This window comes from Branchiostoma belcheri, unplaced genomic scaffold, assembly GCF_001625305.1.
Source record: "Branchiostoma belcheri isolate BF01 breed outbred unplaced genomic scaffold, Haploidv18h27 scaffold2, whole genome shotgun sequence".
Classification (NCBI taxonomy): domain Eukaryota; kingdom Metazoa; phylum Chordata; class Leptocardii; order Amphioxiformes; family Branchiostomatidae; genus Branchiostoma; species Branchiostoma belcheri.
The window spans coordinates 5,520,238-5,539,492 of record NW_017803490.1 but is presented as its reverse complement, the minus strand read 5'-3'; the positions used below and the strand labels follow the sequence as shown (position 1 = coordinate 5,539,492).

General features: G+C 39.8%; 3 protein-coding genes across 3 annotated transcripts; 2 read left to right on the top strand and 1 right to left on the bottom strand.

The window, feature by feature from the left end:
- The first annotated feature begins 1,452 nt into the window (after window positions 1–1,452).
- LOC109468426 lies at window positions 1,453–11,414 on the top strand. The gene is made up of 11 exons (XM_019766674.1): window positions 1,453–4,989; window positions 5,770–5,834; window positions 6,287–6,437; window positions 6,663–6,826; window positions 7,217–7,371; window positions 7,720–7,912; window positions 8,572–8,649; window positions 9,236–9,363; window positions 9,875–9,991; window positions 10,432–10,539; window positions 11,198–11,414. Exons 1-11 carry the CDS (start codon window positions 1,878–1,880, stop codon window positions 11,295–11,297), a joined length of 4,371 nt encoding a protein of 1,456 aa, XP_019622233.1. The 5' UTR covers window positions 1,453–1,877; the 3' UTR covers window positions 11,298–11,414.
- Window positions 11,415–11,913: 499 nt separating this feature from the next.
- Window positions 11,914–14,300, bottom strand: LOC109468684 (UDP-N-acetylglucosamine transferase subunit ALG13 homolog). Its single transcript, XM_019767000.1, has 4 exons — window positions 14,191–14,300; window positions 13,716–13,878; window positions 13,091–13,229; window positions 11,914–12,749 (listed from the first exon to the last, which is right to left on the bottom strand). Exons 1-4 carry the CDS (start codon window positions 14,281–14,283, stop codon window positions 12,638–12,640), a joined length of 507 nt encoding a protein of 168 aa, XP_019622559.1. The 5' UTR covers window positions 14,284–14,300; the 3' UTR covers window positions 11,914–12,637.
- Window positions 14,301–14,518: 218 nt separating this feature from the next.
- On the top strand, window positions 14,519–18,803 carry LOC109468686 (protein N-terminal glutamine amidohydrolase-like). The gene is made up of 6 exons (XM_019767002.1): window positions 14,519–14,593; window positions 15,495–15,591; window positions 16,527–16,586; window positions 16,959–17,107; window positions 17,849–17,970; window positions 18,637–18,803. Exons 1-6 carry the CDS (start codon window positions 14,529–14,531, stop codon window positions 18,774–18,776), a joined length of 633 nt encoding a protein of 210 aa, XP_019622561.1. The 5' UTR covers window positions 14,519–14,528; the 3' UTR covers window positions 18,777–18,803.
- The last annotated feature ends 452 nt before the right edge of the window (window positions 18,804–19,255 follow it).

The window sequence follows — 19,255 nt, the reverse complement described above, 5'->3', positions numbered from 1 at the left end:
TTAAATTAGTATCTGCCACCAAAATATCAAGACCATAATCGTTGTCTAGGGCAAAAGACAATGACCTGTCTCAGGTTCTGGTGCAGTTCTATGGAAAGCCGCTGGAAGGCCCAAAATCGACCTTGACCTTTCCTAGACCTACCCACATACCAAATTTATCAAATCCATTCTGACCCACAAATATCTTGTAACATGCATGCGCACACACACACACACACACACACACACACACACACACACACACACATACACACACTCACACACAGGCATGCACATACACACATAAAACAATACCAATTTTTTTTTTTCATCTTGGTAAAACAAGGTTTAGAAATGATTCTTTTACACTAGCAAAATCAGTGCAGGGGCATCGGATGCGTCCGCGTAGTTGGGTGCACTTCGAAGATAAATCGCAGAGGGGCTCTTTCGCAACACCGGCCAAACAAGTTGGTTGCTAAGCAACGGCATAGCTGAGGGAGCTGTTGTTTCAAGATGGCGGCCGCGACTTGAAATTCTTGGCGGGCTGAGGAAGATGACTATTCAATGTAGCCGCTTATAATGTTTTCGCAAGGTTGAAGGTTCTTTCCAGCTGCAAAGAAACGGCAACGTTTCAGAGATACCCACTGAACAACAAAGGTAATGAGATATTATACACTACGCAGCTGAAATGAGCAAGTTTATAATGTAGGAACGCCCCCCTCCCCCTTAATTAAGCCACGTTTAAGGTGCAGGTTTTAGACGGGCTGGAGGGTTGGAACTTGGTTTCAGCTATGTTAGGGGGTAGGTAAAACATAGACTAGCAGAATGTGCACACTAGCAGTAATGTCCATTTGCTTGGACCTTTCCTTTTGGGTAAAACTGGAACCTTAGCCAATGTTGACAAAAAGGAAGTAACTAACGTTGCTTACTAGTATTTGGCATCGGTATAGACGTTATATCCACTACAAAACAAGAAAATTAAAATCTTTTTTTTTTTTCGAAAACGGAACAGATGATATGATAATATTTTAATGTCAAGGTTTGCAGAATGGGGAGGCCAACATTTAGAACATTCTAAAATAAATAAACTTTATTGCACAGCAATTGTACAAGGTACAAAGTATGACATCTATTGCTATATAAAAACATAGTATGAGAATAAGCTACCTTACAAAGCTATGTACATGTATACATATAGTAGTGAGAACTTGCTTTTTTAATGGTGGAATTTCTAGCTAGTGTTCAGGCATTTTACAAATGCATATTAATATTTAATATTCTTCTCTTCCAAGGCTGTGACCATGCTGTCTGTAGACAAAAACTACCCTCACCTGGGAGGAGGGTCCAAAAACACGCCAAGGACGAAACAGCGAGAAGAAATACGACAGCGAAGGTTAGCGTACTTTGAAAGAAAGCTAGAGGAAGAAAACACTCCAAGCACAAATTCTACACCTCAGACACCTATGTCAAGTATAACACACACAGAGGCTGAAAAAGAAACTATAGATGCAAGAAAAACAAGAGAACACAGCCGACATGCAAGCTCTAAAACAGTTAAACCAACACAGCAAACCAAGAAACCAGGAAATAATAACAAAGAAACTACCAGGTCTTTAGGTAGGCGACAAAATGAAGGAGTTAAAGAATTGCAAACAGAAAAGTTTGATGCTGAAACCGTACGTAAGAGCTCACTTCTGTATCATGAACCAACAATACATGTTGACAAAGAGCTGCACTCAAAACATAGTGGAAAGGAAAAGATTGAGGTACCACACACAAAGCAAGCTCCTGAAGCATATTGGTTTGGGCTGGGTACCGATACCAAAATATCCAAGAAAGGGCCACAAGAAAAAAGTGCAAAGGAGCTCTTACAGTCAAAAAAGAGTCTGCAGAAGAACATGTATCGTGGGGATATGGATTGGACTGACAACAACATCTTGTTTACAAGTCAAGAAGAAAGTAAACCTAGAAAATACACAGTGCCAGACTATGGAGGTAACAGAGGAGACGAAACATACAGGGTTGAGAGCAACGGGAATATTAGGAACCGACAAGCAAGCATGGCAGTTGTTGAGGACAATGAAAAGTCGAACAGAGCTGTGAACAATGCAAGGACTCAAGATGGTGGCTATTTCCTACAAACAAAATCATCACCACAAATGGAGACAACCTATGGAGTCTTGGTTGAGGGGGGAAATGTTAAAACTGCCACTTCAAGAGTAAGGGAAAAGTCGGAGGGGCTTACGATTGCTCCTCGTGGTCAAGCCGAGGATGATCTATTGTTGGACATCTGGGGGTTGAAAGAATCTGACTTGTCAGGTAAAATTCACCTTGGGCACTTCCCGTGGAAGCCTACACAAGCCAGCGGGCTGAAGTTCTCAGGAAACACGCAGGCAGATCGTAACGTGCAGTACAAACGTCAGACAGATCCAGCTACTGAAGCGGCAGGTAAAAGTGAACCAAGAAGACACAAACTATTTGTGGAACACAAAGGACAATCAAAAGACGACACATCTGCACTCGTATACAGATCAGATCTTTTGGACGCTTCTCAGTCGGAATCCCAGATTGAAGAGCTTGGGCTGAAAACCCACAGACCAAGCGCTAGACCCATGTCACCACTAAAAGTTACCACCAACTTCAGACTCAATACTGGTATAGAAGACGATCATTCGGATGCAAGAGGAAAATACTTTGATTCGGTAAACAAATTTGAACTGACAGGAGAGAGAGCAGAAGGAAGGAATGGTTTAGGTGAAAGATCACGGGAATTTGGTCGCAAAACATTGTTTGAAGAAAAGACGTCACCTATGAGCAGAGCAAGGATAGCGACTTCTCCCCAGCCAAGAAGGATTGAGTCTACACGAGACTTCATTCGGCGCTCTTGGGATAAGAATGACTTTGCTAGACAAAGTCCGCCACAGCGTGCGCACCAACGGAAGCACAGCTCGCATTCCAAGACGTCCAGTTCTCCGGAGAGACATCTTGAAGCTGTGAGGTTCTATGTGGAACAGAAGCTGAGAAAAGGAATGGAGGAGGAACAAGTTGCCAGAGAGGGGTCTGTGACAGGGGAAGAGGAAAGTCGGACAGATTTTGTCGCTCGGTGGGTTCAGTCGGTAGAAAATTGTCCTGAAGACTCTGCCCAAACTCCACGACTTCTGGACGCAACAGAAGAAAGTTCAGCAAGAGAACACGAGAAAGAAGACCCACAACTCAGCCCTGTATCTAGAACGCTCAAAAATCTTGGACTCGGTCATGTCAAATTCAGAGCTGAAAATCCAACTGTTCAAGGACAAACAGAAGTGACAAAGATAGACACAAGAAACAGTGATACTGTCAAGGAAGATGGAAACCACGCCAAGGAGTCCACCTCACCACTCCTTAGCCCAGTCTCAAGAACGCTAAGAAAACTTGGGTTTGGATACATGAAGGGAACTCAAGATGGAGCAACAAATAGCAGCAAGAGGCTACTGGTCAAGATCTGTCCAAACTGTACAGAGGATAATGACTTAGACGCTGCTTGGTGCACAGAATGTGGCTCTGCCCTGGTTGGTATGGACTCATCGCCTAGCAACCATCACCATGGTGATGTCACCACACCTAGCAACAGCACACCCAGGGCTCAAAAACACCAGGTCAATGACCTACAGGCTGAAAGATACAAACTCTTTCAAGGGCAGGCAAATCAAGTAACAAGTAAAAGAAGTGGCGGTGACAAATTTACTGCTCCAGTTTCTGACAGTTTCAATGGTACATTCCCAAATAATCCGACTTCTCATGGTTACACAATGTCTGCAGATAGCTTTTATGCAAGCCACAAGGAAGCTACAGATGCAGCATTAGACAAGCATCTCACAGAAAATGTACCTAAAAGTTCCCACAATCTTCAAACTGTAAGCAATGCCCAAGACCCTACCCTTCCATCCAATGATCTCAGTGATTTTTTTGGCCAGCATATTCCAGTCCCAAGCTACAGATCACACGCAAAGTATCCTCTTCTAAGCCAGAATGCACATGTAGACAAGGATGGGAGGGATGCTAGACACTGGGACTGGCAGGGAAGCCCTTCTAAAGATGATGAACTCACTATGAAAATCTCAGAGGAAAGCCCGGGTCTAGAGAGAGCAATACAGCAACGTACTGCATCCGTTGAAGACATTAAAGCAAAAGAGCTACCTCCTGTCCAAAGTAGCGACAAGATCATATTTGAAAGATCCCGATCTAGTCATGATTGTAGCAACTTTGCAGAAACGGACAGTTGGATGGTGTCTTCACGCCACAAGCAGCTTCCAAGCAAAGAAGAGCTGCGTTTGGCTCTCGACAGTGACTCGAGTGATGATGACAGGCCGAAAGAAAAGAGAAAGCTCGTACAGAACACAAACATTCCTGTTGATGCAAGCTTAAGGAACTCAAGAAATGTCGATGCTAGAAACGACATGCTTGTAGAACACAACCCACAAGAGTCTTTTGAAGGAGACGAGGAATGGAACACACATCCTTATGGAATAAAAGAAAGACAGGATTCTACAAAACCAGGAGAAAGAGCAGCACCACAACTGCAGCAAAGCAAAGAGCCTCAACTTAGAAAAGGGAAACAGAAACCCCAGAGTGCTAGCCAAGGAGCATCATACATCACACAAGGGTACAAAAGACACTGGCGAAGGTCCAGTATTGCCTGGGATTCCTACAACCCTGGTGAACTGAACACAAGATCAAGTGTGGTCAAAAGTGGCGAGAAGAGAAAGAATGCTGGGGTGAAGCAAAGGACAGTAGGTTTTGACTTGAGTACCGAGTCAGCAAGCAGTACTAGTGGAGACAGCAAACCATCTAGGAGGAGACCTGCCAGTGCAGGTCAGAGGTCAACAGGTCAGGGGTCAAGTTCAGGTGAAAGGTCAGTGAATGCATCTGGAGGTCAGAGGCCATGGTCGGCTTCAAGGTCATCCACAGCCATCAGGGAATTTGAAGAGGACTTTCTGTCAATTCACAGTGCAAGCTTCTCTATGGGAAAAGGTAAGAACCCGTCTTTTTTGGCAATGCCTCAGGGGGGAATGTTTATCAAAGCTGGCATTTTTTAATTGCAGCTTTACATTCAACACTTGTATATTCTACACCATTATGCAATCATACATTGATTACGAACTGTAGATACATTTCTCAAGCGACTATCACATGAAAACTTTATTGTAAGCCATATAATGTTTCAAACAATATATATAGCAGTCAGAAAGTTATTTGAAACAACTTGAAGGTAACATTCCTATATGGTGTCAATTCCAGTTTTAGACATGTCTAGAGAATTGTTAAGTGGCTGAGGATTCGGAGACAGGGAAACTGATGCTAGGAGAGGAGGTACCTTTTGAACAAGTTCTGTGAACACTCAGGTTGACAACATTAACTCAGTTGTTATCAAGTTTATGTCAATGCGAAGTATACTATTACTAGTAATGTTTTTGTTATACAGCATCGTTACCTTTGAACTTATACAAATGTTTGGTTTCAAACCATGTTTGTTTCGTTCTTTGTTCAGTTGATATTTGAAAGTTTAACATTTTGACCACTTTGTTGTATCACACCTAAATTGTTTTGTATACTACAGCATATTACCATTACCAAGGACCTTTGTTTAAATGAAAGCTCATCTGTGTTGGACTTTTGTTTGAGTTAGACAGCAGTACAGAGGTGATATACAATCATGATTGACATTATATGTTTGGAAAACATTAAATGGCATATGACTGATTATAAGGTACATGTATAACAATCTAATAACTCTTTATCCCTCTGTTCCAGGTTCCTCCAAACCTGTGATGAAGTATCATCTAGACAACCAGACATATGCTAAAATTCTTACCATGGTAAGGACAATAATAAGTCAATGATTTTGCAGTTTGTGTTTGTGTTGTGTGTGTGCATGTGTGTGTGTGTGGTGTGTGTGTGTGTGTGTGTGCATGTGTGCGTGCGTGTGTGCATGTGTGTGTGTGTGGTGTGTGTGTGTGCATGTGTGCGTGCGTGTGTGTGTGTGTGTGTACAATGTGTGTGGTTTGTTATTTGCAATACAGTTCAGTGACAGCAGGCAGAGGGAGGAATTTCCTAACCATAGACTACAAAAGACACAGGAAGTTAGGTTCCAAAAACATTTGTAACACAATAGAAGAGAGAATCTTTGTGGTTTTGCAATCAATGAATAATGCAAGCTAAAAAACAAAGCAAGAATGTAAAAATGTACAGTAAGTTACAGCATCTTTGTTACCATCTAATTTGCATATACTCCTAATTTGGATAATTTGCATATGCTCCGCCCCTGCAGACCCCCCGTGGAGACAGTGATGAGAGCCCGTGGTTGTTCCTGCCTGATGAATTACTGTTGTACATCCTGGGTTTCCTGTCCCAGTCTGACCTGGCCAGGGTAGCCTCCACGTGTCAGCACTTCTACAGGGTAGCCATGGACGAATCTCTCTGTAAGAACACACTGTTTGTCCAAGTCCCTAAACATTTAGAAACCATCGGATTCCAACAAAATGTACTGAAATTAGTTTTGAAATGAGCTATGAAAGGTCTTTGAATTTTGGACATTCTTGAATGTTTGCATTCAACATCAACTTGTTCTGCATATTGGTCAGACCTGGTAAAATGTGACCAGTAGATTTGTTTACTGAAATATTATTCTATTTCCTGCACTGTAGGGAGAAACATCACACTGACCAAGAGGACTGACTTGAGTGATGAGATGCTGGGTTACATAGGCCAGCACAGTCCACAAACTCTGAGACTTCTCCAGTGTACAGGCGCTACAGTCACAGAGAGGGGGCTCAGGGACCTTTTCAAAGGTTGTAAGGACTCTCTAAAGGTAATCGGATTTTTCACCATAGTGATGATTTTTATGGAACATGATCTGCATAAAAGTCTAAAACTGTGTATTAAAATCACAACTCTCCTCACAACTGAGCATACCCAAACACTATCCATACACAGGTGAACATGCCTGTCCTTGGTGCTGAACACTATCCACACACAGGTAAACATGCCTGTCCTTGGTGCTGAACACTATCCACACACAGGTGAACATGCCTGTCCTTGGTGCTGAACACTATCCACACACAGGTGAACATGCCTGTCCTTGGTGCTGAACACTATCCACACACAGGTGAACATGCCTGTCCTTGGTGCTGAACACCATCCACACACAGGTGAACATGGCTGTCCTTGGTACTGAACACCAAAAATTGTGTATTTTTAGGAGCTGAATTTCAGTGGATGCAGTGGAGGAGCTCTAACAGGGGACCTGGTTCTACTCCATGCCTCCTCCAGATGTCACAACATCACATCTCTGGATGCCAGCTGGAGCAACGCTACTAACAACGGAGCTATGGCTGTAGCAGACATCAGTAAAAGGTAGTATATCTCTCAAAAATAATTTCACTTCAGTTGTTAGACCATAGGATATTGGAGTTTACTTTTACACAACCAGTAATATCTCACAACTTGCTTATGTTTCAATGTTTATCAGACTGTTAAAAATGTTCAGAAAACATTTTTTCTTTTATACATGATAGGTAGTAACAGTCAATGCAACAAATAAAAATCCACATACACCTATCTTTGTATATAAACCCAGTACTTGTTAGGTAGACATCAGAAAAACCTGCACAGCTCCAATTTTACCTGCACTAACCTTCATATGAAGGTAGTATATTTTGCCCTGTTGTAGAATAACTCCATTGTGTTTTCTGTATGTTCCAGACTGGAGGTTCTATGTGTGAACGGGTGCCAGAGTATCACAGACGAAGCGCTGAATTACGTAGTGAACAGACATGGCGGCACTCTGCAGGTGCTGGAGGTCTTCGGATGCTTCAACATCACGCAGCAATGCCTGCTGGGAATGTCCCAAAACTGCTCTAACCTCAGGGTCCTCAACATGGGACAGTGTTACAAGGTCAGTGGTATACTATACTGAAACTTTTCTTCTTTTTCTCCCTCAAATTCCCACGATCATGATGATGATCATTCTGGCATACTCATTTGCACCTGAGTGAAGTCGTGTAAAGTGCCTTTCCCAAGGGCACAAGGTTGGTGACATGGCAGGATTGAAACCAGGGACATCGTGGTTCTGAGCTGAGCCAAGGGCTCTGCCGTTACACCACACGACTTGACAACTTTTTGCGGTGATTTTATTTTCATGTTTTTCCTGGTGACTTCTCAAATTCACAACACTATTGATATGTTTCCTTTCAATGTTTTCCTCACTAATGTACCACAAAATGTTTCAAGCACAAATCTAGAATACAGTGAAAACCACCTTTTATCTTCTACTTTCCCACTGCAGTCATGCAAGCAGTTTTTGTCTGTCTTTACTAACGAAACCTGAATTCTTGTTGAAAGCTAAAACTTTTGTTCCAGCACAAGGAAGTTTTTCTCACCTAGAGCTTTCGAGCAGTCACTCTGGTCTTCCTCAGTAGACTGACCCAGTGAGACTCGTGGTTTATCTGAAGTGTGACGTCAACACTGGATCAACTACCAACACAGATGAACTTTGATGATAGTAAATCTGTATTCTACACATATTTAATACTCTGTTAATGTCTTCCTGTGCAGGTTACTGACAAACTGATCAGACAGATGGCTGGGAAACTGAAGAGTTTGGAAGTCTGGGATCTGAGAGGATGCAAACAGGTCAGTACATTGGAAACACACTTGCACACAAGTTACAGGTACTGAACATGATCCACACGCAGGTGAACATGCCTGTTCTTGGTGCTGAACAGTAGTCAGACAATAGTACACATACCTGTCCTTGGTGCTGAATGCCATCCACACACAGGTTAACATGCCTGTCCTTGGTGCTGAACACTATCCACACACAAGTACACATGCCTGTCCTTGGTACTGAACACTATCCACACACAGGTGAACATACCTGTCCTTGGTGCTGAACACTATCTTCACACAGGTGAACATGCCTGTCCTTGGTGCTGAACACTATCCACACACAGGTAAACATGCTTGTCCTTGGTGCTGAACACTATCCACACACAGGGAAACATGCCTGTCCTTGGTACTGAACACTATCCACACACATATAAAAATGCCTGTCCTTGGTGCTGAACACTATCCACACACAAGTACACATGTGTTTGTCATTTATCTTATAAGTAAAATCATTATGATGTTCCCTTGTCTTAATGTAACTGTATTTTTCTAAAGTCTCTTAACATTCAAGGTGTTTGAATGTGAGTGTATTTTTCTGAATTTTCTTAAGGTTCAAGATGAGTCGGTGCACCAGATAGTGCGCTGCTGCAGTAGACTACAGACCGTCACCCTGGCTAACTGTCCTCTGGTCACTGATGTGGCTCTGGTGGAAATTGCTACATATCTTCCAAACGTCCGGTAGGTAAAACCTTCCCAAAAACTAAAAAGAAACTCTTGCTAGCAACAAATATGTTCACCACTTTTCAAAATACACTTTGGCCTTTTTTGTTCTTCATTTCAGCTATGTCCTGAACATTTTGGTAACTAGTGTGTTGGGATAAATGTTAACGTTGAATATGTTGGCTAGTACAAATGTATGTTGTATTGAGGTGTTCAAAAACCTGTTTTTCCTACAAGAATTATCATAGAGTGGAACTCGCTGCCAGTAAAGTAGGGACATCTTCCCTAGATAGCTTTGAACAATGCTTATAGTTACACCTAGCAAAGGCTAGGTGTAACAAGTCGTTTTGTGTAATGTAGCCAGCTGCCGTCACGCCGTATGCCTGCGAAGCTGGTGTGTTACGTAGAGGTGCTCTTATACTGGCTATACAGATACAGATAGTAACAGTAGACCATCTGTTTTAAAATTGTGCTGATTTTGGCTTTCAAGACCGGTAAATTAACACTTATGTATTTGCATGCATTCCAGGTGTGTTGATGTGAGTGGCTGCAGAAATGTGACTGACTCTGGTGTTCGGGCATTTGCCAATAACAGCAAACAGCTGACATACATAGACCTCAGCTCTACTGCCATCACAACTAAAAGGTATTGTACCATAATGCTAATGTGTCTAATGGCTGTCCTTGGTGCTGAACACCATCCACACACCGGTGAACATGCCTGTCTTTGGTGCTGAACACTATCCACGCACATGTAAACATGCTTGTCCTTGGTGCTGAACACCATCCACACACCGGTGAACATGTCTGTCCTTGGTGCTGAACACTATCCACACACAGTTAAACATGCCTGTCCTTGGTACTGAAAACTATATACACATGCTTATCCGTGGGCATATTGTTAAGTTGAAAGTAATGATGAATACTTCCTTGTGAACCTGTTCCCTTTTCACACATCTAGAAGATATTTACACCCATATCTGAAAGCTAAACTAGCAGTAGTATGTTGTTTTATTACTACAGTGAAAAAAGTTTTATACAGTTATCTACATTTTTGCTGATGTAAAAATGTGTTGTTTTTTTCAGTGTAACCCTGCTGGGCAGCTATTGTAACAGAACTCTGGAGACTGTCAAACTCAGCTTCTGTGACATCACTGAGTCTGCTGTGGTCAAACTGGTCAAGAACTGTCCAAGGTATGATGTGTATGTGTGTATGTGTGTTTAGTGTGTATGTGTGTGTAGTGTGTATGTGTGTGTGTGTGTGTTTAGTGTATGTGTGTGCGTGTATGTGTGTGTGTGTGTGTGTACATGTGTGTGTGTGTGTGTGCATGTGTGTGTGTATGTGTGTGTAGTGTGTATGTGTGTGTGTGTGTGTGTTTAGTGTATGTGTGTGCGTGTATGTGTGTGTGTGTGTCTGGGAACTGCAGACAGAATTCTTTGCAGAATTCTACAGAATTGGGTTAATCCCCGAGGGGTCCTCAATGGCTGCTATTTATACATATTTCTTCCATTATTTTTACTTATAGTTTACTATATTAGCCCATCTAGATGTAAGGTTGCTGAGATATGGGGTTAGTCCGGAATTAAACCGGAAGTCTGGAATTAAACTGGAGGATAGCTGTTATATGTGCAAATATGCCACAATGTCCACTACTGGGATGTGTGAAATACAACAAAGCAGATTTTAAATGTGAATTCCAACATAAAATAATTGGACTGTTGACAGAACAAAACTTAAGCTTCATCATGAGTTATACCATGAATAGTTACAGTTCTACTGTTTGTCTCCATAGTTATTTCTACCATGAGCACAGACATACTCTCAGTCTTTTGTTTTTCCTCCCTTTTGCAGACTTCAGACCCTCCATGTGATAGGTTGTAAGCGGATCAGGAATGACGGTGCAATCAAGGTGGCAAACAGCAAGGTGGCTGTGGAACTGGGCAGGAAGTAACACAGTCTCAAGACTTAACCCTCGTCCTACTAAGGTAGCCGTTTGGCACCAAATTTGTATCAGGCCACACCAATTTGATATATTGCTTCTTGGATATTTTCAGAAAAAATATGAAGTGATAAGGCGAAAAAGAAACGGACCTACCTAGGCATCCTCTGATAGTCCCAAAAGATACTAGTATGTATTACGTGCAATGAGGTCAACACACCAGGCTGGTTTTTATTTCAAACAATGAATTTTAACGTTTTTATCAAACTAATGTATTGATAGACGGATAAACTGTAACAACTAGGGAGCCAAGGAGCTGTTTGGACCAAAATACGAGCATTTTGGAGTATATTCAGAACCTTAATTTTTTTTGCAAATCAGAAAAAAATGAAGCAGATGAATCCGAGAAACAGTTAATTAAAATGGTGTCCAGATTCAAACTCAAAAGTGTACTTGATAACTAGAAAAACTGAATACTTGTGATATTTTGTACAGTTTTTGTAATTATTCTTGTAGCACTGGAAAAAAAATGAAATAGTGGAAATCATGGCATTGTGGAAGAAATATCAATGTGGAAAAATTTGAAAGAAATTTGTTACATACTAAAGAATGAAAGATAACCATGAAATTGTGTACAGAACTAGATTTTATATTGAAACAATCCTGAAAAGTGCAGTAGGCATTTGCAAAAAGACAATCATTGCCAAGAATACAATGTATAGGACAATCTTAATATTATGTTTTTAGGAGATTGATCTAGATTCCGATGGGTCAAGAAAATGCATGCATCTTAAACATAGAAATAATTTACACATTGCGATTTTAATAGTGCTCTTAAATATGTTTTTATATTGGGAATAGCAATATATAGTTATATACACTTGTTCCATACAAGCCACAGTACTGTGAAGACTTTTAAAAGCTGAATATTGCTGTCTTAGTGCCTTGATAAAGTGCAATACAAGGTTCTTACAATGCATTGCAGCTATTCTTTTCACCATTGAAAAATATTTCTTTACTTACTTTTTGTGTGTTGCATATCTTTGTTTTATTAGTGTGTTCAAGTGATTTGGAGTGTGGAAATTACTAATTTTCTTTTAAGGTTTGTTTTGGAATGACTTGTTTAACTCAGTTGTAAAATCTACGTTTATATTCTTATTTTGTTTGGTATACATTGTACATTGTATTTTTTCCACAATAGATATTGCATTGTGCAAAGTACATAAAGGCAAAAATAGCTTTAGAATTTAGATTTTGATATTATAATTACTAGTAATCTTATTCTTCTGGTTATGCCATAAATAGGGTGTGGTCATGGTTGCTAGGTAACATGGTTGCTAGGTAACATGGTTTCAAGACACCCCCATAACTTTGTCCAAGAAAGCTGCAAACTTCTCAGGTTGTCCGGGAGGAAATGTCTTGAGTTTGCTGATGTCCATGTCTTTAAGGAGATGTCTAAGGTTGCTGCAAGAAACAACATGGCTCAATAAATATGGATGCTTTGAAAATGTTGTCTCTTATAACTCTAGTTTTTGCATTCTATTCAAGATTGTTGCAAGCTTTGCATAGGATCTGATCAGTTAATTCTTACGATAAAATATTCATATATAATATGGTCAGACAGGAGTCTAAATCCCTCCTGCTATAAAATTGCAACATGATGTAACCCAACACTAGTTACCATGGCAACAGACTGGTTCAGGTCATTGACCTTTTTGGTTTGGAGAAGAAGCAGGAAGAAGAAACAGCAAAAACAATATGTTTTCCTTTGGCAAACATAAAAATATATAAAATATCAAATGCACCTGCAGGTGGCATAATACAGGTGCCCATCCTTGTACAGCTGGTTGGCCAGTTCCAACTGGTGATTATTCATGAGTGTCTCGTTAATGACCACCACCAGGGGCTTCCCTGCTCCCAGGGTCTCCAGACAGCTGCCTGCACCTGAAGATACGGGAGTGACACAGTACAGTTGCTCCCTCTGGCAGAATTCTCTGGAATTGCACTGCCCTGTTATTGAAATGCTACACCTGATCTTCAGTTTGGAATAGTAAAATCAAGTCAACATCAACAAAGATGATCATCAAGCGGAGATTTTTTTGGTTTAGTGCAAGACATAAAACCAAGGCAAGATATCCATTTGCTGTGCAAAGATGTAAGATTTTGGCTTGCATACTAGTTAACAGATACCAGTGCGAAAAAGAACGCCCAATTAAAATGCTTAAAAACACATCAAAAAGAACTTGAAGCCTTAACGGTAAACCTCTCCTTGAAGGGTACTGCTACCAACACTAATTATCACTGAAATATGATTTAAAACTTCGGCTTCCAAGACATGCCACTTCTGTGGGTAAGTTTACAAGTTACACTTTATCTGGATCAGCATGAAATCAACACTCATATACACTGTAGTTAAACTTGGCCACTGACCTGCATGGCTGATAACCAGGCTAGCATTCTGTATATCCTCAGCAATGGTGTCTTTGAACCTGAAGTATTCTAGTCTAAACCCAGGCTTGGTGAAGGCCTCTGGTTCATACTGGCCTCTGCCTATCTGTAGTAACAGCCTTGTGTACCCCAACTCTTCAAGTAGCTGCAAAATGTACAAAATATATGTTTTGAAGAAGACGACGAAATGTACAAAATATATATTTTGAAACTTAGTAGCCTGGGTGCCAGGCTGTTTCCTGGGCTTTCACAGACTAGCTCTTCAGTATACCTTAAGGAAATTTTCTTGGGGGCATGTTAGCCCTGGAACCGAGGAGTTGGCCTGTGCAGCCCCTGGTAACAGTCTGGCACCCAGGCTAAAACTTAGAGAACTTTAGTAGCCTATTTTCTGGACGTTTAACTAAATCTGTAACTTAGCTGAGTTGAGATTATAACGATCGACTTTAAACTATCTTACCTTACAAAAAGTGCTGATAGAAACCAGTTCTATTAGCGGGTCAAAACTAGTTGTTCCTACGGTCACAAAAACACATTTTTCTCTCTCCGACATTTTCGATTGTTTACATTAGCCTGTCCCATGCACAAAACATTGTGCCTAAAAACAATAGCATATTTGACATAAACAAAGTATTCTATTATCATAATCTGATAAATTAATACGTTTCTATTATTCATTTAAGTATTTGAGACTAATAATTTTCTTTGATTTTGTTATGTCGTTCAAAATGTTATTTTTTTCAGTTAGGCGGTAAAATTATTTTGATAGCCACCTATAAGGTCAAAGGTGAAAACAAAATGGCCGCTGCTGCTGAAAAAATTTTGCCGTCGAGTGACGAATGTGTCTATACTGCCTGTTATTGGTAAGAAATATGGATAACTTTCACTTTTTCTTTGAAAATATGTTCTTAGGAAAGTGTCTGGTAGCTCTTGTTTCCGTAGCTTTTCCCTTAGAGGCGCTTGTTTGAAAATAATATACACCAATGTCCTAATTCCTTTGTTCGTGCTTATTATCCTCCATGTTATTACTATGTAGTGGCACTGAGACCTGTTTATGTGATAATGTATGTATTGTTTTGCAAGATATGCAAAAAAATCAATCTTTTTGTTCTCTAACTAGAACCTAGATAGCCAAAAATATGTGTATTACGTTATCATGATTTGTATATGGACTGTATATCGTAACTGTTACTAGTATAATTTCAACATTCTGCATTTCCTAACATATAGATTTGATAGATCATTACATAATATGTATGACATAATTGATCCTTATTACTAGTAGATAGTTATATATGACATAATAGTGGAAATGAGCAACATAGAACCGTACTATGAACATAATTAAGTAGAAAAATTTTGCTTATGCTTCAATGCCTTTATGGTAATTGATACTTGTCATATGTAAATTAGATTGAGATGAAATCACAATTATGCAAATGAGTATCAATTATGCCTATGGGCAAATCTTTTGTTGTGTAACAATAGCTAATGATAAGACCTTTATTGCACACAACTGTAGCTATAGCTGTTACAAATTATGTATGGCCACTTGTACATGAATGGAAATGTATTGCTATTAAATATCTAACAATTCGAGAGACTATTGTACTTTTATGAAAAGCATTGAAAACAATTTGAAGCCTTTGGGGTGGAGGAACTGGATTTTCAATTTTTCTGTCCTAAAATTGGATGCTATTAATTACTAGTATGCTAATAATACTGTAATAATCGTAAAATGAATCTATTTGTGTCTATCTACAGTGAGGAGAATATCTACAAGTTATGTGAGTGGATTCGGGACAACACTTCTCGCATTCAGGAGTTTTATGTGGTGTTTATCTCCAACTCTGCCCAACAGGTAACAAACAAACAAACAAACAAACAACTATCTCGTGCCCACACACGGCTCATGCACTATCAAGAAATTATTATCAATGTGACAATTTACTTTCTTGCTAATACTACTCTCATCTGCCGAATAAACATACCCCCCGGAATAAAAGTACCCGCCCCCCGACAAATCTTCAAAATCAAATAAACATACCCCCGGAATAAACGTACCCCCCGGAAAATTACCAAAATTGACGGGTAACCTGTGTCTCTTGTACTAAAATGCACCCTTACTGATATATGCACAAATCTTTAACTGTTATTTGCAATTAGGAATTTAAATAGACAAAAAAAAGAGCATTTAATATTTTGTATTTTGATAAGCACTACCCATGACAATAGAACATTCAGACGAATTTATGCACGCGGTGATTGCAAAAACCGGCCCGAAAATGACATGTTTCTCGCTACAATATGCGTTTATAAACGTCTTCACATCGATGATTTGTCAATTTTTTTCAATTTTTTTCACACGAAGTTGAAAAAAATTACTGGTTTTCAAAAAATTAATAAACGTACTGTGCAAAATAAGAACGTACTGGGTGGATGTTTGGGCCCAAAAGAATAAACGTACCTGTATGTTTATTTGGCAGATGAGAGTAGTAACATCTGTATCAATGTTTTAGCTAGCTTTCTTGAGAATACTGTACTTTATACTCACAGTACTTTAGATTTACTAGTACATTTGCAGTTTTCGTGGTCACTTCTGTACCACGAATTTATCATTACCACAAACAAATAATTTGCTGACTTTCTTCCTTCTGCACTTGCCAATACTTTGAACATGTCCATTTTTCTCAGGCCACGAAATTTGGCGTCCGCAAATATAAAGTGATTTACAGTATTGTTAAATACATGAATGCTATTCAGAAATAGTTACAATTGCTTTTATTTATAATACAGGTGCCCCTATGGATGCAGAAAGCAGGAAGACAGTATGGCCCTGGTAAACCTGTAGTTTGGGTAAGTTTAACTATGAAAATATTATCATAAATGAACTTTTGGAACAGTCCATTTGTGCATAGGGGTGATTATGACAGTAAAACAGCCAATAGCATGTAGGATAAATTATGTGGGAGGACATTTTTTTGAACTTGATTTCCTGTAAATGTAGAAATTTTTCTCCAGTGAAAATTCATGACATTTTGAATCTCTGCCATTATGCCACACCACCCCACTTTTCTAACCTGGGTACCCTCTGGATTTTGCTATGCTACTTCATTTTTTCTAGCGGAGTGGAGCAAAATCCGGATGGTACCCAGGCTACCACGTTTCTATTAGACTAAAGAACCATGTGAACCACAGTCTGTAATGATGTATATTTTTTTTCTGTAGGACTACCATGTAATCCTTCTGCACCAGAGAGAAGGTCAGCAGACTGATGTGTACGATCTAGACTCCATGTTGCCGTTTCCTTGCAACTTCTCCCGGTACTGCACCGCTACCTTTCACAGTGATGAAGAACTCAGGCCCCAGTTCCACAGGTCAGACCCATGTTTGTATGAAGGAATTGATTTATTATATAAATAATTGATGAGTAATGTTAAAGGAAAGGAAATGAAACACAACCTATTTTCTCACTTGACTCAGGTGTAAATGAGTACCTAGCTTCAGTTAGGGACGCCCTCTCAGATAGGCAGGAGGTCCAGTTAAACATCCTACCACACTATAATCATAAAGAGCAGGGGTTCTTCCCGATGTGAGTGGTTCAAACCTTATTACAGTCTGGTTTCAGGTTTGACATCTTGAAGAGGTGATAGTCACCTGTTATGTCAATCCTTCTACAAATGTGGTAAAGTTTCAAGAATGAACTAGAGAAGTAACATTTGCAAAGCAAGTACATAATGTTTACCTTCGGACATGACATGGTCTGCCCTGTTAATTTTTACTCAAACATATTCCACATACATGTACTAAGAGTATATTAATTTTTATTTTTTTATTGCTATTGTACAAATAAACAAATAAAAAAACAAACATATGGTGACAGGACTAGAGCAGACCATGAAATTGCCACATTACGTAACCCAACACCAGTCACCATGGTGACAGACGTCAACAAATCATGTCATTAGCCAGGTCAGAGGTTAGTGTTAGGAACAGAAGAGGAGGAGGAAGAAACTGAGTAAAAACAATATGTTTTCCTTCGGTAAACATAATAAATGTATACATGTAATGTTGAATGTACTTTATGTTACAACATCTGCCTGATATGTTTTCTTCAGGAAGTTCCGTGTGGTCCCAGCCACAGACTACCTGATGGTCTTTGCCTCCGACCGGTCTCACATGAGGGTCGCAGACGGATGGATGTCACCTCCACCGGAGTACCCCTGTATCAGGAACGATAGTAAGTACATTCTTCTTACATGTACAGTATTTTTGTGCAAAAATGCATGTATCTTATATATCCAGGATTCAAGATACTTTTTTTCAGTTATTGCGTGTTGGAAGAAAATTTACATGCATTTCAAATAATCTACATGCAAAATTGAAGTCCAGCCTTCAGTATTCTGTAGAAATACAACAAAATACATGCTAGTAAGAAAACAACAACACCACGTTCTTACTATGATAGAGGGAAATTTTTACAAAGTAGTTAGTGGAATGTTAAATTGTGGGTCACTTTGGGTGAATGAGGGAGTCTATTCCTGAGGTTTTCTTGTTCTCTGTCTTGTCTTGTTGCCATGCTTTTATTTAAGATTGAGAAGACCATGTGTCTGGTCTAACACACTCAGTTTTCCTTGGTCCCCTATGTGGTTTTCTCACACAAGTTTGAAATTATTTGTCCATCAAATATGATTCAATATTCAATTGAAAAAATCTATTTTAAATTTAGTTTGGATGTTGAATGTACTTAGTGTTTTTTGTTCAGATTGTCTTGCTTTTTACTCAGCTCTTTGTAAAAATCAGAGCACACTTCAGGGATGCGTTATACATTCCCCACTTTTGTACAATTTTTTTGAATTGAAAAAGTTGAAATTGAATGTTCAACACTACTGTTTCTTTCTCCCAGTGAGTACGATGAATCTGCCGATGTTTATTGACATGACTCCCAGCACATTTGTGGGGGAAGTTCTCAACCTCAAGACCTTCAGACTTCGCTTCCGGACTCCGACTGTCGAAGAACAAGCCCTGGCCCCTGATCCTAGTTAATATGTATGGTTTACCCATATTAATGCATGGATACGTCGATGAAGGTTAGACATCCAGGTAATACGATATGCCAAAAAACAGTTACTCAAGCAACTGGATATGATTTTGAAAACGTCAGACGTTTCAGCTAGTATCCACTAGCTTTCGTCAGTGACTGAGAGACCAGAGGGGAAAGCAGGTTTATATACACAACCTGTTGATTGATATGCAAATAAAGTGAAGACAAATTTTTGGAAGTCGAAAAAGGAACAAAAGTCAGACAAGTCAAGACAAGATGATGCAAATTAGTCTGAAAGCTCCTGTTATACAGCACAGGAGCTTAAGTGTTGTCTGTCCTCGGGGCTGGGGGTGCCAAATCCCAAGTGCCGGAAAGATCGACCCGTAGCCCCCTTCCTGTTGAGGGTGATTTGCATCATCTTGTCTTGACTTGTCTGACTTTTGTTCCTTTTTCGACTTCCAAAAATTTGTCTTCACTTTAT

Coding starts and splice junctions, on each gene's coding strand:
- LOC109468426 (XM_019766674.1), top strand. CDS start 1,878: ATGTATCGTGGGGATATGGATTGGACTGACAACAACATCTTGTTTACA. Junction 6,438..6,662: donor AGCCATGGACGAATCTCTCT/GTAAGAACACAC, acceptor CCTGCACTGTAG/GGAGAAACATCACACTGACC. Junction 9,364..9,874: donor ACATATCTTCCAAACGTCCG/GTAGGTAAAACC, acceptor CATGCATTCCAG/GTGTGTTGATGTGAGTGGCT.
- LOC109468684 (XM_019767000.1), bottom strand. CDS start 14,283: ATGTCGGAGAGAGAAAAATGTGTTTTTGTGACCGTAGGAACAACTAGT. Junction 13,879..14,190: donor CTATCAGCACTTTTTGTAAG/GTAAGATAGTTT, acceptor TACATTTTGCAG/CTACTTGAAGAGTTGGGGTA. Junction 13,230..13,715: donor CCTGGTTATCAGCCATGCAG/GTCAGTGGCCAA, acceptor CCGTATCTTCAG/GTGCAGGCAGCTGTCTGGAG.
- LOC109468686 (XM_019767002.1), top strand. CDS start 14,529: ATGGCCGCTGCTGCTGAAAAAATTTTGCCGTCGAGTGACGAATGTGTC. Junction 14,594..15,494: donor GTCTATACTGCCTGTTATTG/GTAAGAAATATG, acceptor GTCTATCTACAG/TGAGGAGAATATCTACAAGT. Junction 15,592..16,526: donor TCTCCAACTCTGCCCAACAG/GTAACAAACAAA, acceptor TTTATAATACAG/GTGCCCCTATGGATGCAGAA.